This window comes from Anabas testudineus, chromosome 3, assembly GCF_900324465.2.
Source record: "Anabas testudineus chromosome 3, fAnaTes1.2, whole genome shotgun sequence".
In the NCBI taxonomy this organism is placed as follows: Eukaryota; Metazoa; Chordata; class Actinopteri; order Anabantiformes; family Anabantidae; genus Anabas; species Anabas testudineus.
The window spans coordinates 21186641-21203194 of NC_046612.1; the positions used below are offsets into that span (position 1 = coordinate 21186641).

Consider the following 16554-nt stretch of genomic DNA (forward strand, 5'->3'; position numbering starts at 1 on the left):
AGGCTACTGTGAAACCCTTAAGTAACGCGATACTTGTCTTTATTAGTCGCTGCAGGAGTTATTTTTCTTATGCATTTCCATGAGCAGGTTAGAAGTCAGGGTCACCAACCGAACAGTGAATAACAGAGCTAATAGAGATTTGATATGTTGATCATGGGACACTTCAGCAGTGGTTCGAACAACTGGCCACTGTTTAAACGTATGGTACCTCAGTCTGCCACTATGCTAAGCCTGTTGGTCACATATTACACATACTCTAAAGCTGTAGATAAGACTTTTTCCTTCTCTTTTGTAAAGATGAAAGTTGTTTGTTTGTTTAATGTGACTTGTCATAATTTGAACTACACTTTTGGATGTATTTGTTTGATTTCCTTGTAGTTAAATATACAAACACAATTTAGTGTCACTAAGAGTTTCTGTGGTAGCTCTATATCCTCCCTCATTGTGGAAGAATAAAGTCTTACTTTTGTCCTGGTCAAAAATACAGCACCCTGGTGGCTGGCATGCAGCACAACCTACAACCTCAGTATATAGCCTACTCAACATAGGCTTAGGGAAGAATGTAAATCTGTGTATCATACATTCATTTGTTTCTTAATCTTTCGCCAAAAACTGATAAGACTTATCTCCTGGTTTATCTGCGACTACAGCTGCTTATTTGAGTAGCGATTAATAGGGACAATCTATGTCTCAGGATGTTCAAAGACGACACATTATTATATCTTTGTTACAGGTTTAAACACAACATGGTTATGATCGAGGACTGCTTTATTGCTTTTTACATGACATTGGGTTCCTCTGACTGTTACTTTGGTTATTTAGTGAAAATTTCCTCAAATCACATTTTATAAAGACGTAGTATTGCTGTTACCACAAGGATGTGTTTAATGTACAGTTTTTGCACTTTCTGATGGTTTGATACGGAAATAAGCTGCTGTAGGCGCAGATAAACCGGGAGATAAGTCTTCAACAGGCTGTACGCAGTCCTATTTCAGTTTCTGGCGGACAGTCACTTTTTGGCAGAACATGTCGCTAATTCCCAATGAAAAAAAAAATAGAGTATGAGTGCTTATTGCTGTTTTTTACCATTTTTAATTTGAGCACAAAATCGGAAAACTAACCATTATCCGTTTCTTAATTTTGGTTTTGGAAACGACAATGGAAAAAACAAGTGTTTTTTTTTTTTGTTTTTTGATTTTTCGTTTTAAATTGAAAAACAAATGAATGACACACTGATTAATTTTCATCAATGCAAGTTGTCACCAGCCTTTCATAAATGGGACTGAAGTTAGAGCCTTTCATCACCACTGTCAGTAGTTGAACCGGCCACACTAAACGCAGTCTATTGTACACTGTTATTCTGGCTCTGATTACATCCAATCAGATGGAATTTATTTTAGTAATTCATGTCCGTTTAGGAGTCCATTGTCATCTCAATGGCCTTTGTAAAATCCAAATTAATGAATGCATTTTTTACGGTTTTGGAACATATTATGATTTGATTAAGCCAAAGGAACATGTTTTAATGTGTTCCAATATGCAACAGATCTGCGGGGCGGGGGGGCTCAAGTATGTGCTTTGTTAGAGTGGCCTGTCTGCTATTTTTATTGGAGCCACAAGGTACTTAAAGTGTGTGTTTTGACAGTACAGGTTAGCCTGATGTTATCCAGCCTGTTTACCAACTTTATCAGCCTCTTGATTGAGAGGGATATTAGTTTTAGTTTCCTGACTTACTCAACAGTGTTTTGCATCAGCACCAGGAAAAGTTTCACTACAGCTTTAAAAAGTCCAGAATCTGCCAAAACATACAATCTTGCAGATTTGGCTGTGATTTTACAGAGAAGTATAGAGAGGAAGCTTTTTTTTATGGTAACTGAGTGTTAAACTAAATCTATTTTTAGTTTCAAAACCCCCAGAACAAAAACGGGCCCTAAACAGGATCAATTGTGGGAACAAAAGCAAACCACCAAAACCTGAAGCTGCTTACAGAATAATTCCAGGAGAAACCACTCTATTGATGACAGAAAATCTATTTTTGGGGTTAATATTAAATCTTAGCCAAGGCCTTTATTTTTCTGTTCCTTTCGTAAAGTCATGCAGCTGCATGTGCTAGAGAGTGTTTTTTTTGTGTGTGTGTGTGTGTGTGTGCTGGTATGACGAGACCAGGGCCTATCACAATACTGCCCTTGTGCTCTATGGGCAAGAGGAGCCTGGCTCAGCTCCTGTCACACAGTTGCTCACGGCACTTGTCCTGTCATTTGGACTGACCTCCTCGACCTGTCTGCTGATTCTCAGACTTCACTGCAGCTTATCTGCTCAGTGGAATGTCTCCAGTGAAGCTTCAGTTGGCAGATTATTAGGTACACTGAGCTAAAACTAAAGCAGGCTTGTAGTACATCTTCCCAGCACGAAAGTCATAATATTCATTTTTTTGTTGAAACTGTTGTAAACTGTTGTTAGTCTATCTCTATTGTTACAAATGGGATGGACAAAAAACAGAAACACATGTCAGTGTAACACGTTTCAAAAACCACAAACTACACTACACAATATTTTGTGTAATATTTATTTGAGATGTTTTGCAATGTACGGTTGGGTTTCCCGACCTGCTTTTTCACGTTGGTTTGAAGCCACATTAAAAGAGTTCTGGGGAAATGCATTCCTTTGCTTCATTGGCAACAGATGTAGGGGAGAACATTTTTTTTCTTTGAGCTGAACATTTTGGAGTGTCTATAAACAGTGCGGTGTGGACTGTAGGGCAGCTGTTTTGCCCATAGAGGCTGAAATAGACTTCATGAGAGAGCTAATGTCAAGCCTATGGCTGGAGCTTCAGGGGGCCTGTGTTTGCCTCATAGTGGCAGATGGATAAGGAGCTGTCAGCATGGGTAACAGCTGCCCCATCTACAGCTATTAAGCTACTTAGTTGTGATGTGACCATCAGCCACAGAAATATATTGGATCCAAAAGTAACTGCTATTGGTACCATGAACGGCAATATCCTGAAGGTCACCAAGGTGGTCTTGTGCCCAGAGGGCTGGCTGGTTCATTTAGTCAAATCTTTTGAATAATCTGTGCAGATAAAGTGAATGGATGCTTAGTGGCCATGTAGAAGAAAGGTGCCGATGTACTGAGCCCCATTCCAGGTGTAAATATCTGTCACAGTATGAATGCAAAGCAGGAGGTTGAGTAGAAGGTGTCTAGTATGTACTATATATGTATTAATTTTCATAGATAAACAAAGACAATTCATAATTATCTTTTAGAGACTATTAGATTTCATGTTGTTGTGTCATCAGCTTGTTGTAGAAACGTTACTAATTTAAAAACACCCTCCTTCATGTGGTTGATAGCTGCAGTTGTTTGCCTCAAGGTTTAGAGACAGGTAAATAATACTCTGTTATTTATTACATACCCTAACCCGTGGCATACTTAGTTTGACATTTTTGTTACTGGCGACAGGGAACTTGCTCCAGGAAACCTAAACCCCCTTCCTGTTGAAGCTGAGCAGCTGACATATATGATGAGTGGGGAAGTAGAGCTAACATTAGCCCTAAACGGCTCCTACTGGAGGAAGGGCATTAAAGTGGGCTGGCACAACTCCAGTACGACCGGAGGCACGCTGTATTTGTTTGGGTGCAACCTCTAATACAGTGCCTGCGACAGCAGGCTGGCCGCCAATAGAGCTACCCCGAAAACCCAACAGGGCTCATTAATATTGATGCCATGTCTGCATCTCTAGGGATAACCTCTGCTTACAGAGGTTTATAGCCAGGAAGCAAATGCAGACCACTAACGCTCTCTAATAACATTACATAGATAAATGATATGTGCCTGGAGCAAGCATGTAACAAAGCAAGTAGCCCACAATTTTCTCAAAAAAATCTGGCCTTGTTTTTCAGGCTGAATGGACCGTGACTCACTGCACTTATTCAGTTCCTACTTTTCTTATTCACTTTAAGGAGAGTGGAGCTATAAATGACCAAGACAAGGTTTTTACCTTTTGGAAAATGAAAATGAAATTTAAATAACTAGTTAAAGTCTAAATATCACAAGATATCGTCATCAAGATATTGATAATATACAGTATCTTGTTAGTTCTTGTACCTAATGTGCAAAACGTCAGTGTAATTTGGCTAATTTTACTGCTTCCCCAGAAGTTCAGCTATGACACCACAATACCACTGCTGACAAAACATGACAAAAAAGGAAAATATTTTCTCAGAGATTAAATATTTAACTTTTGGTTTTCTAAGCCACCTTTCTAAAGTTGTCTCACCACTGTCCACATAATTAGTTTTAAGTATTTGCAGCTGCAAGCAGTGTCTCCATCAATCTGCACTGCACGTGACAGTGGTGTTGTGCTAAACTAATTAAATATAGAAATGAAATTAAAGTAATCTGACATCCTATATTAATTTTTGGGTCCACCATGAAGAACAAAATGATTATAAGAAATGTACACAGATTTGGCACAGTTTTGTTTTCTGTGGTGGTCTTGCTGACCTATAGTCTATCACACCCTGTGACACACTGTATTTCTGTATTCCTCAGTGTTATTTACACCAGCTGTGTGAAAACTAGAGTGGGTAACTCCAGGCTAGCAAAGCTCAAGTTTCCTGTTAAGCTCAGAGAAGCTAAAATTCTATTGACTATGTCAACTAGCAGGCACCTAGCAGGTCCTTACTGTAGCTGTAATCCTTTGGATTTAGAGGTCTATTGCACTAGTTAGCTGCTCCCAAACACTGAGTAACAAGGAGACAGTTTGCATTAGGTCTTAATCCCTGAAAAGCTTGCTATGTACTGTACCTGTAAGTTATCTGCCCAGTGTGTTCGTTGGTAATTTGTTTACACTCCTGAGAATCTTCAGTTTTACTCCTGATTGTAGGCAAAAGATTGGGAGCTTGTTAGATGTAGATCTATGGTGTAACATTTGGTTGAGGACTTTGCAGTACAGCTTCAATGAGGTTTGGTAGCACATTATATTCATGAGTTTGTAAGTTCTTATGTAGGAAAGGGGATGAATTGGAGCAGCCTGCTGTGAATCTATGAATCTAACCTGAATCTTAAAAAGGTAAAGAATAATCTATATCTTTCATAGCTGATACCCAGTCCACTTAACAAGATCTGTGTCGAGGACAGTACTGATCTGGTGACCTGTGTTGCACCTACTAGGTCTTTACTTGTCCTTAATCCTTCTAAAACATTACTAGTTGTAGATAGACATATCTTTTAAAAGATTTTACTCTCAAGCTAAAAGATGTAATTTATACTCATACTAGCTAACATAGGTGCTGTTGTGTAAGGGTAAATAGGCAAGCAATTGCTCCTCCATGAGAAGGTCACTAAATTCCCTCAGCTCTTTCCACATACTGGCCAGGGACCGATGAAGGTGGACTGATTTTTTTTTTTTTCTGGGCATATCCCTCTGTTTGTGAAAGGAAGTGAGGTTTGAAGGTCAGAAGAATGTTGGCGGGGATATGTAATGAAAGCTATGCTTGTAAATCCACTACACAGCTGCTTAGCATACAATGACAGCAGGCTGGATAGTGTTATCTAGTATGGGATGGTGTTTATTTCCACAAGTTGGTTTTCCTGACTCATCCCAAAACGTAAATGCTTTTGACATGGTGCTACAAGATAAAATAGCCTAAATGTTCCACATAATGACCTGCTATGTAGGGAGCTGTGTATCTAACAGATTTATTTGTTATGTTGATGTTGGTGTGCCATTGATTGTGATACCATCAAGAGTGTGTCTGTATCAACTAGCACTCTACATAGTAATTAAACTAGTTTAGTTATGGACTGTTGTAGGGCTGCACCTATTACAAGAAGTATAAAACTAAATTACAATATTGAATCCAGATGCCTCCAAAAATAGTTTTCACTTTTTTAAAAAAGTAATGGAAATTTTTCCTGGTCTGTGTTAACAATACAAGCAAGAGTTTTTGAATGATTGCAGATCAGGTTTCATCTTGTATTTTATTTATTCATATTCAGGAAAATCCTTAACCTGTGTTCAGTCTTGCATGTGCCTTCCTGAAATCTGCACACAGTAACACACTAAACTGAGTCTGTCTCAGAGTGCTGGGATTGGTTTGGTAAGAGATGTCAGGCCAACTTCGCTTTCATCATGACAATGTAAAATATTATATTCATAACAAAATGAAAAGGCCAAAGGGAAAAGGACAAGTCATGTAACACTTGGGTATTGAATCAGAGTATTGTGACTCCTACTGTGTGTAGCTCAACAGACACTGCACTGTCTTCCAACAATGGCTTCTTGCAGGAATTTCTCTCTGCAGCTGTGTTCTGCTAAACCAGACTCTGCCAGAGATTCTTTTGAGAGACGCTCTGTGTGAGGTATGGTATTAGTAATCGTCTAGAAATGTACAACATTAAACCACAGCTCTTTACCGATCTGTAATATAATACTACCAACACGTTTAGACAGATGTGGCTGATCTTCCAATCAGAGCGGAAAAAAAGCCATTTGTCTGTCACGACAACAAACGATACATCTCAGAACAATATAAATAAAAACAGTCAGGATGTCCATTTTTGTGGAGCTTGCACATCCTAAGTAATAAGTAAGCTGCACAACTTCTAATACTGAGCTTCATGGTGAATATGGTTTAAAACTGGAACAAAATGTGTGTTAGATATGAGTCACTTTTCAGAGTGTTTAAACACTTAACAACTTTATACTTAAGCGAGAAAAACAGAACCAAGACAGTCATGCAGTATGTAGAGACTATATACGTAGTTTGGTAAATTAAATGTAAAGTGTAAAATGCAGAAGCGTAAAGGTGAAAACCGTAATAAACTAATAATATTAGTTTCATCCTAAAAGGGAAGAGGAAAGTAAAACAAACTGTATAACTAAATAGACTACACTTGCATAACAAGTTGAGTAGACTAAAAGGGAGCGTGTCCAGACTTCTGAAATCTAAATATGTTACATTTAAAACCTGTAACACGACTTTAATAAAATTTACCTTGGCTGTAGTATGTAACAATTAAAAGGCTTTGCTCTGTGTGCACTCTGTGTACAGTGTGTAATGTTTCCAGGTCATTTGGGAGTAGACCAGCTCCTTAGGGCTTAGCGATGAATTCAGCGGCCATTTAATTTTAATTGAAATGGCAATGCATCTGCATCTCATTGTCAGCAGTAATACCAAAGCTGCTGTTGAATCCACAATGCATATTGCGTTCCTGTCACTCTATGTAAATTCAGGCTATTCATTGTCACCAACTGCACATATAGTGTTGTATTTGCCAGTAATCATATGAATATCTTGTGCCTGCGTATCTGTTGGGTTTATTTTGGATTGTAAACGTAAAACTGTGGAAACAAAGCTCATCCTTCCTCTTGGACATGATGTTAACATTCTGTTCTCTGTCTCTGCCCCTTTCCCCCTTAGGAGGTGACCTAGAGGCCTTACAGATACATTTGTGCTTTTGTCACTCTAATCTGCGTCCGCGGAGAACAGCGAGATCTGGAAGCACACTTGTTTCCGCGGTGAGTAATATCTACCTCAGCCAGCAGACAGGGGAGAAACCAGGAAGCTGCTGGAGACTTTAGACAAGCAGACAGAGCTATCAGGTGGCCACTTGCTCACTGCCTGCAGAGTCCTGCTTTGTGAGGAGGATTTGAGACGGACTGGATCTGTCTGCCCTTTGCCTCCCACTGCTCCTACCAGCCAGTGTACAAGAAAATCTGAAGCCACATCCTCTGATTCCAGCATTTACTAACTTGTTTTTTTTTCTTTATTATTATTGTTATTAGTCATTTTCTCTCTGTGCTTTTTACCAATGTCTCATTTTCTTTGGATTCATTTTTCATTTTTGTGTTCAGCTTTCAAAAGGATTTTCTACATAATAAACGCATACTAGGCTGGCATAGGTTTATATATGTACATACAGAAGTGTATAGACTTCATATACTGTGTGAAAAACATTTTTTCCCGTTCTGAAGGAAAGTTAATGCACTTTAAAAGTTGGCTGTATTATCACTTTAAGTAAATTAAGGAGTGGTTTTGTCTTTTCCTCCCTGATTATGATAATTTTGTTTGAAGCTGGAAACAGAGAATTTGGAGGTGTGACTGTGCTGTTTTTTAAGCTGGGCCTGACGTATCTGCAGCAGGGCTGCATGCAAGCATTTCACTCGCCCTGCCAGTCTTTTTGATTGCTCTCTGACCTCACCCACTTCTGTGCTGCCTCTCTGCAAGGCACACTGAGATGAGCCTCTGGCAGGTGGAATCCTTGAGCTGTCTTTTTACGTAACTTGAACAGTTTGTAGACAGTTGGGTTTGGTGTTTTCCTAAAGTGGACACAAGCACTTTGTGGGGAAAACAGACAAAAACAGGAGCTTCCGGTGCTGTTGCACCACTTATGTATTGTTGTAGTGTGCAGGAAAGTAAAATGGACTACAAGCGTCGCTTTTTGCTTGGCGGGTCCAAGCAGAAAGTGCAACAGCACCAGCAGTACCAGATGCCTGAACTGAGCCGGACCCTGAGCGCCTCTCTGGCCTCCTCTTGCTCAGCCTCTTCGCCCATGGGCACTGGAGTAGGCATGTCTGGCAGCTGCCACCCACCTCCTTCTGCTGCCACTACAGCGGTTGCCGACATCCAGCAAGGCATCTCCAAATATTTGGATGCCCTTAATGTGTTCTGCCGGGCCAGCGCCTTCCTCACAGAACTGTTCAGCAGTGTGTTCAGGAACTCTCACTATTCCAAAGCAGCTATGCAACTGAAGGACGTGCAGGAATACGTCATGGAGGCGGCCAGCAGGCTGACTGCAGCAATAAAGCCTGAGATCGCCAAGATGCTGATGGAGCTGAGCGCTGGGGCAGCCAACTTCAAAGACCAGAACGACTTCAGCCTGCAGGATGTTGAGGTACGTGCTCACGCTAAATCACACATCATCACAGTATAAACACTTTCTAAGTTTACATGCTGGAGAGTGTCACATTGTGTTGAAAAAACAACTCTGTTTTATGTCAGCCAGGAAATAAAAAATTATTGACATTCAAAGTCTGCTGTTTGCTCTCCTGGAAAGAATTAGTTAAGCTCACAATCTGAGGCATAATACTAAAGCGCCACATACTTGATCATATTCGTTTACCCATGACTTGTCCTCTAGCAGTTGTGCTAAGATGCTTAGCTGGTCTCTGTCAGAGGGTTTGCTCCATGAATCAGTGTTTCCTGGCTCCAGTAGGATTCTCTTGCCCAGTGTTAAGCTGGTGTCAGGATCTGAAGGAAAGGTGTGAAAAATACTCAGGGTGTGTGTGTGTGTGTGTGTGTGTGGGGGGGGGGGGGGGGGGGGGGGACAACAACAAACTGTCAGCTTTTGTCTCTCTGAATGCCACACTTGTTTCCTCAGCACATTTCTAACACAGTATGTAAGACACTGAAGCTCAGGTGTTTTAATGTAATGAGTTATATACTAAATAATAAGCAAGGCCCAGGTGTGACATTCTGTCTCATATTTCTTTTGTATGACTTTTTCTCTTGTATCATGTTGTTTCATTGTCCACTTATCTTTTATCAAACCTTGTTCATTAGGAGATACATTTTATCACAGACTGGTCAGTGTAGTGGTTACTGTTAACACAAGGACAAGGTCTGCATCGGCATTGTGCTTCATCCAGACCTGTGAATATAGTATCTTGAATTACTAATTGAGATAGAAAACAGTAATTATATTTATCAGTTTTAAACTGTCTGTTTTGCTGTAATTGTGCTGCCCTGGTAGATGATGTGATGTAGTGCCAGGTTGCTGTATTTATAGCTGTGTGCAAAGGAACCCTGCAGTATCAGCCTTTGATTAGTACACAGCCTGTGGAACACCTTCTAAAGCTGTTCACCCCTACCCACAGATAAGAACTTTTGTCTTGTGGCAGAACAATTAATGATGACTTGAGTATAATCATTATAAACATTGTGACTTAAGATAAGTAATTTTTCATTTTAGTTAGTCATTTTAATTTAGTAACAGCACTCGAAAAAAGTAAAAAGTAAAAATAAAGCAAAAATATTTCAGATTATCTGTGTTTCCATAATGCTTTAGCATGTAGCAGGGAGCTGGTACATAACTTCAGCCAAGCCAAGACACTGGATGACTGCAGGACCTTAGTGGATGTGGCTGAGCCCAAAACAGGAAACACTTTTGCACCGCAGTCGGTAAATCTGACTGTCTGTGGTCTTGGATATGCAGAGATGAATATTAGAGGAGGCCCAAGTCTGTGAAAGTTTAGACCGCATGGCTTGCCACTCACATTTGCTGTCTGAGCCTGGGCATGAAAGGTACATTTGTTAAAGCAGTGAAGGAACCACGCTAGAGCTATACAGTGGCATTATTCCAGTATGTTAGTTGTATTAGGGCAGAGGGTTTAATTGAGTGGTCATGAGAAAATGGTGAACAAGGCAATAATATTATGTTAGAAGAGTGAAATACAGTGTGCCTGTTACATGTGAACAAAAAGAGTGAATTAAAAAGGCTTGATAAGTGGGTTTCTGTTTAAAAGTAAATGCTAACTTTACACTGAAGTGGAATGACGTTGTCTTCCCTCATAATTGTTTTATTTGGAAGTAAGAACACTTAGAATATTTAGTTTAGAGGTACAAGCACCCACTATACTTCAAAATAAGTGTTGGACAGAAGAAGTGTGTCAACAATTTAAAAAATATAGAAACACATTAACGTTGATGATAATGAAGTGATACATAACATGCAGCACCTATAATTTATTTAATTTGCAACAGTTTATATGATTTTGTGATGACTCATCTGTGGTCTAGTTTGTGCCACTCAAGGAGAATATGGCTTTAGAACAAATATATAGACTGCAATCTACTGGGTTTAATTTTGAAGGAAGCTCATTTCATACAGATTAAAATAGTTATAATTGTGTTAATTGCTGGTAGTTCTCTTACTAATGCCTCGTACAGTTAGATTTTTTGTATGAGTCGAGGAATGTTGTTTGGCAGCTGGATGTACTATGAGATCTTGAAGATCTAGAAAAAACTAAATGCATGTCTGAGTCTGAGAGAGTTGTAGTATGTGAAGCTTTTTGCCCATTTTATCCTTCTTGGCCAACATCTCCTACTCCTTTTTTGTCCCCCTTCCTTTTTTTCCAAGCCATGCACCCCCAAAAGTTCAGGTTAGTGCTACAAAATAGACCACTTTTTTTCCCAAATCAGCGCTCGACTCCTTGGCTGCTTAGAGTGACTCCACTGCCAAATATGCATGAAAATGTCATGGTTTGTTTAGAGGCCATTTGCCGAGCTCGTAAGTTTAAACCACAGCACAAAAACAGAGAGGTCCCTACAACTAGAGCAACCTTCATGGCTTCTCTAGCCAGACAACTGAAAAAGCTTGCCCAGACTGCCTTAATGTACACTGGAAATACACTGGGAAAACAACCCCTTTGCACTCATTTGTTTAAAAAAAAACAAAAAAAAACTGCGGTTTCAGGTTCCTGATGAAATGTGCCTGTATCATATCAGAGAGAAACATATGATATATTTATTGTAAGAGTTATTTGTTTTGACTTGTTCCTCTATGTCCAACGCTATTTCCACACTTTTTTTTTTTTTTTGTATCACCTCTTTCAAGGTTTCAAATAAGCTGATGTGCTACGAAAAGGTGATGTTCAAACACTGCAGACCACTGATTGGTCAGTGAGAAGCTACCGCAACCACAGCAGCATTCCTTCGATAGCCTCCATTGTGTGTCGGCAGTTCATGACACTTTCATTTGTTGTTGCTATGACAACCTGCTACACTGAGGGGATACTATTTGCATTGGAAAATGAGGCACCTGGTACCAAAAGCGAGTAGAGTTGAGCTGAGCTGAGTTAAGGCGGTACCATGTGGTGGAAAAACACTGTTACATAAGCAACAACAACGTGGACGTAAGCAATTTGCAGTGTATTTTCTCCCTCTCAGGAGAATGTGATATGTTAGTGGAATTACAGCAAAACATTGAATAAAGTTAGCGCTCAAGCTGTTAAGGATGCTCACAGTTCGAGAAAAGAAGCTTTCTACTGCCTGGCAGAGGAAGTCTGAATGTATTTGTACCTCTGGCCAGATGATACCAGGGGGAAGCGGCTGTGGCTGGGGTTGGAGGGATCTTTGAACTGGAAAGTGATGATTCCCTGTTTACTCAGCAGCAAATTGGTCCAGCTAGCTCCATGGCCATGTCAGGAATTATCCTGTGTAGCTATGTTTTAACAAAAACAAACATGGCAATTCTTCATTTCATGCTAGTTAGTGTGTTGAAGCCATATAAAGATGACTTTGAATTAAATTAGGACTGGGTGATGTGTCTGAGCATTGAGTCGTCTTGGAGTATGCTCATGCCATCAGAGAGGAGAAAAATCCATTAATGGAAAAATGTGATGATTGAGTTTAGGTATTCAGGTAGTCAGCCAATCTCACTCGGTCGTTACCTGAAACACATTGATCACTGCAGTAATTGTCCAGTGGAAGGCTCTTACCTATTTGCTTAGTGAAATCCTGTTGGTGACTACTTTTTTGGCCCGGCAGTGGACTCTCCTGTTGACAATATGAAACCCATTCCTATGATTGACAGCTGGCCACAGTAATGTGCCAAGAATGCAGCAGTTTGCTCTCAAAGAGCAGTCTTGAGAAAGACTGCAAACTAACAGACCTTTATATAAACTATGCAGGAATTAAAATACTAAAAAATAGATAATATCAAGAGTGATTTGAAAAAATGAGTCATTAGCGGTAAGAGATTTAGGGCTCAATACAATGGTGACCCTAGTGTTTCACTAATATGGTTGAAAGGAAAACTACTGGAAACTAAGATAAACGGAAGGACAAAGACTAACATTAAACAAGCTGGGTGGACCACTTTTTTCACAGCTCAGACAGTTGTGCAACATGACATAACCATCTGTTTATTATGACAGGCTCCCACTCCCTTTCTGTTAGGAAAAAGATCTAGGTTTGAGGAAAACTACTCTCCTTGATTCAGTGCACTGATAGTGCAGGTGTTCTTAGAAAATGGAAGTATAAATGTGGATTGATTCATGATTTTCCTTGTTTGGGCCTGAGAGGGGCCCACTGTCAGCTCAGCTCTGCTGCACTCTTATTTCTCATATTTTCCATGACTGTGTGGGATACTGCACAGCCAATCACATGTGTTATCCATTATCTTGTGCTGTAGCTATGTCCTACATTTTTTTTGTCAATTGTGTCCATGCTCTTTTCTACTCTTTGTTAGGATACACTTAATATGGCGATATCTGCTTCATTATCAGGCTATTTGTGTCTTCTGTTATCTACTTTGTCTATTTTGCACAGCCGCTAAATCCCTATTGACTGATTGAGTTCTCATTAGTAGTCCAACATCAACAGCAGGAGCAGGAATTTCTCATCTTGTGCACACTGAAGCTAAGCCTGTGTTTTTCAAATCTCTCAGTGTAGGCAAATGAAAAGGCTCTGAGTTTTAAGATAGACTTGCTTTTTACTGTTGCTTTTACTAGGCATCTTAGCAGCTGGTCCACCGCTTTGGTCCAGTCTGAAATATCTGTACCACTATTGGATTTGGAGTATTGCCGTGAAATTTTGTGCTGGTGCACATGGACGTCAGAAAATTTTTTTTTTTTCTCGGTCAGTGCCACCATGATGTTGATATTTGTTGTTCAAATATCACTGCTTCATGGACAGATATTTCAGGTCTCTAGAGCATAAAAGTAAATTACTTACTCTGTTTCCAGTTTTTTGTCCTTTCTTTTTCTTAACATGCTGACATTGTTATAGCAGTACAGTACAGTACAGTAATCTGACTACCTAGATTGATTCGTCTGACCTGGAGGTCAGGTCTGTTCTTGGTGTCAGTTATTGTTTGATGTGCTTTTTGTATTGTTTTGGGCATTTTGCTTTTTTGATGTGTGCACATCAGACATTCGACGGGAATTGACATGCAGCAAATGTCATGTGACATTGGTCTCTTTCATGCTTTGTTTTACCATATATTCAACAGAATCTGGTCCACCAGCTGGAATAAAACAACACTGAAGCAGCCATCAAAATTCCACAGTCATGGCCCAAGTATTCCAACGAGAATGACTGATTTGCCGTCACTTCCTGTTTTGTAGTTGTTAGGAAAACAGAGAGACCTCCAACAGGTGGAAGTTTAATGCCTTCAGTCATTTACAGTTTTGGTTTCCATGAAACGTGGCTGTGTCCTGTTGTTCCCGTCTGCCACCAGAAAGCAGCAGCATATTTCTGTCTTTACAACTCAGCCTCCCCCTCGAGATATTTTCAGCAGGTACCTGAAAAAGAAAACCAAGGCACCCCATGTGGTGTCCTATTTCTCTTATTTTGCTAACTAGACAACAAATGGCTGCTAAACTGAACTATTTCTCTCCAAACAAACAGACATTTCACATAGTAGACCGGATATAGCCAATATATGTCAACCTGATACTTTTGGTGTTTGGTGTTTGATTAGAGAAATGAATGTATTAAGGTAATAATGTTAGATTGAGCAAACTATGACATGGTTTTTCTTTACCGCTAGATGCTTTTTGTTTTGTTTCAGCTCTGAATAATTCCTTTAAAGACTTCCTTCCCAGAGTTGGTTAAACATAAAAAGTGATACAGGAATTAATAAACAGAATTGTACAGATCTGTGGCCACATTGTGATATCTTATTCAACTGTCCTTGTTGAAGTCTTTCAGTGTAATTAGACAAACAAGAGTTGTCTCTTTTCCTGCCTCACTCTTACAAATATACTCACCGATGCACATATTCAGTCCAATATGTTCTCCGTCTTTTTCTTGTAAATACGAAACACACATTGTACTCATTCTCACACACAATTTGCCACAAATTCAGGCATATGCATCCATTTGTAGTTCGAGTCTATGCAGTGTGCCCAGGCAAGATGTTTTATTTTGAAAGATGATATATTATCTGATTTGTGCTTCATGGCACAGCCTTGGCTTTCAGATTTTTAGTTCAGAAGTGACATTGCTGTTGTGGTACTGTATGTGCTGTGGCAAACAGCAGGTAAACAAGGTTGACAAATGTTGTTTCAAGAGGATATGTTTATATTTTAGGCTGTTGAATAAACTAGGTTGTGTTTGAGAAAGATACTTGACCAAGTGTCCTCATCATTTTGAAGTTTGTTTGTAATGTTTAATTTCTTTATCATTAAATTAAACAGCCTTCAACACAATCTGCTCATGTAGTTTATGTGGTTTGGATTCTGTATAAACATGTACCACACATTTTACCACATGTGGTAAATATTGTATGTGTCAACCTTTTAGTGGTGACATCCTTTTATTTGTTAGTAATACACTGCAATTCATGTTAAGGCAAATATACTTCATGTTTAACCCACCTCGTAATAAGGTATTTTTTAATTTGTTTAATACAGATTTACAGGTCACGCGTTTTGTATTTTTTCACTGTACTATAAATACAACATATGTGGATACCTTCCTGGTGAGGCAGTCGCTATTCTGACACCTTGTTTTACTAGAAAACAGTATTTTGTTGGTAAAGTGGTAGAACTTGATGTTGGCCAATAACTGAGGCATGTGGACATACATGTTAGTTTTCTATCCTGAAAGTATTCATATTGTGTAGTGTCTTAGACATCTTGATTGACATACTCTAGCATGTTAGGAATGGAAGTTCCTCAGAACAAGATATGTTATCATAGTAATCTCTGTCTTTTCCAGGTACTTGGTCGGTGCTTCCTCACAGTGATGCAGGTCCATTTCCAGTTTCTATCGCAGGCTTTGCAGAAGGTTCAACCTGTGGCTCAGTCCTGTCTTGCAGACGCTCTTGCCCAGGCTCAGGAGCGTTGTGCCAGTGCTCGCTCTCAAAGCTCTGACCTCGGACCCCTCACAGACCTGGAGGAAGCCTCCCACTCATGGAAAGGCGCAGCTGAGGTATGCAGCCACAGGGCACCCCAGGACTTCAGCTTTGGAAATATAGGGTTTGTCTGTCTGAGGTGAAAGGCCGACTTGTTACACATCGCTCAAAAATGCCAGCCGTTTATGATTTCCAGGCTCAATTTCCTATTTCCTCTTCTTTGGGCTGTTAGTCTGTGAACCCTTGTAAGGGAGGCTGTTTTGTAAGTCCTAAATAATCCCCAAGCTAATCAGTCCTGCTGGCTCATTTCGAGCTTTATTGTATACAGTGAGGGAAAGAGGAGAATAGTGAGTTGATTGATCTGTTAAGCCCTGGCCTGCAGTGTTAGCCCTGGGGGGGACTAGGCCTGGATAAATGCTGGCAGAATGTGCCAGGGGGGGTGTGGGGGTTTAGGCTGAGGCTGGTAGCTAGGATTGTAATTTAGAAGCTTATGTATTACTGTATTATGATATAAATTATTTTATGTATCAAAGAGGATTTGTTCGTAAAAACTCAAAAGACTCTCTCCTTTTTAACATCAGACTTTATTGTAACTTTCATTCTATCGATCCCTATAGACAGTCATTGTTTTTAAACTGTTGATCAATGCAGTGTATTCATTCTTGTGAGATTGTGCTGTCGCAGTGTAGA

General features: G+C 39.8%; 1 protein-coding gene across 1 annotated transcript in view; it reads left to right on the forward strand.

The window, feature by feature from the left end:
• The window catches only part of garre1 (granule associated Rac and RHOG effector 1), a 30099-nt gene that overhangs the window by 3472 nt on the left and 10073 nt on the right, over nt 1-16554 (forward strand). The window contains exons 2-3 of the mRNA XM_026377941.1: nt 7425-8898; nt 15729-15941. Of these exons, the coding sequence (XP_026233726.1) occupies nt 8395-8898; nt 15729-15941 (717 nt within the window). The 5' untranslated portion in view covers nt 7425-8394. The remainder of the gene's footprint in view (nt 1-7424; nt 8899-15728; nt 15942-16554) is intronic.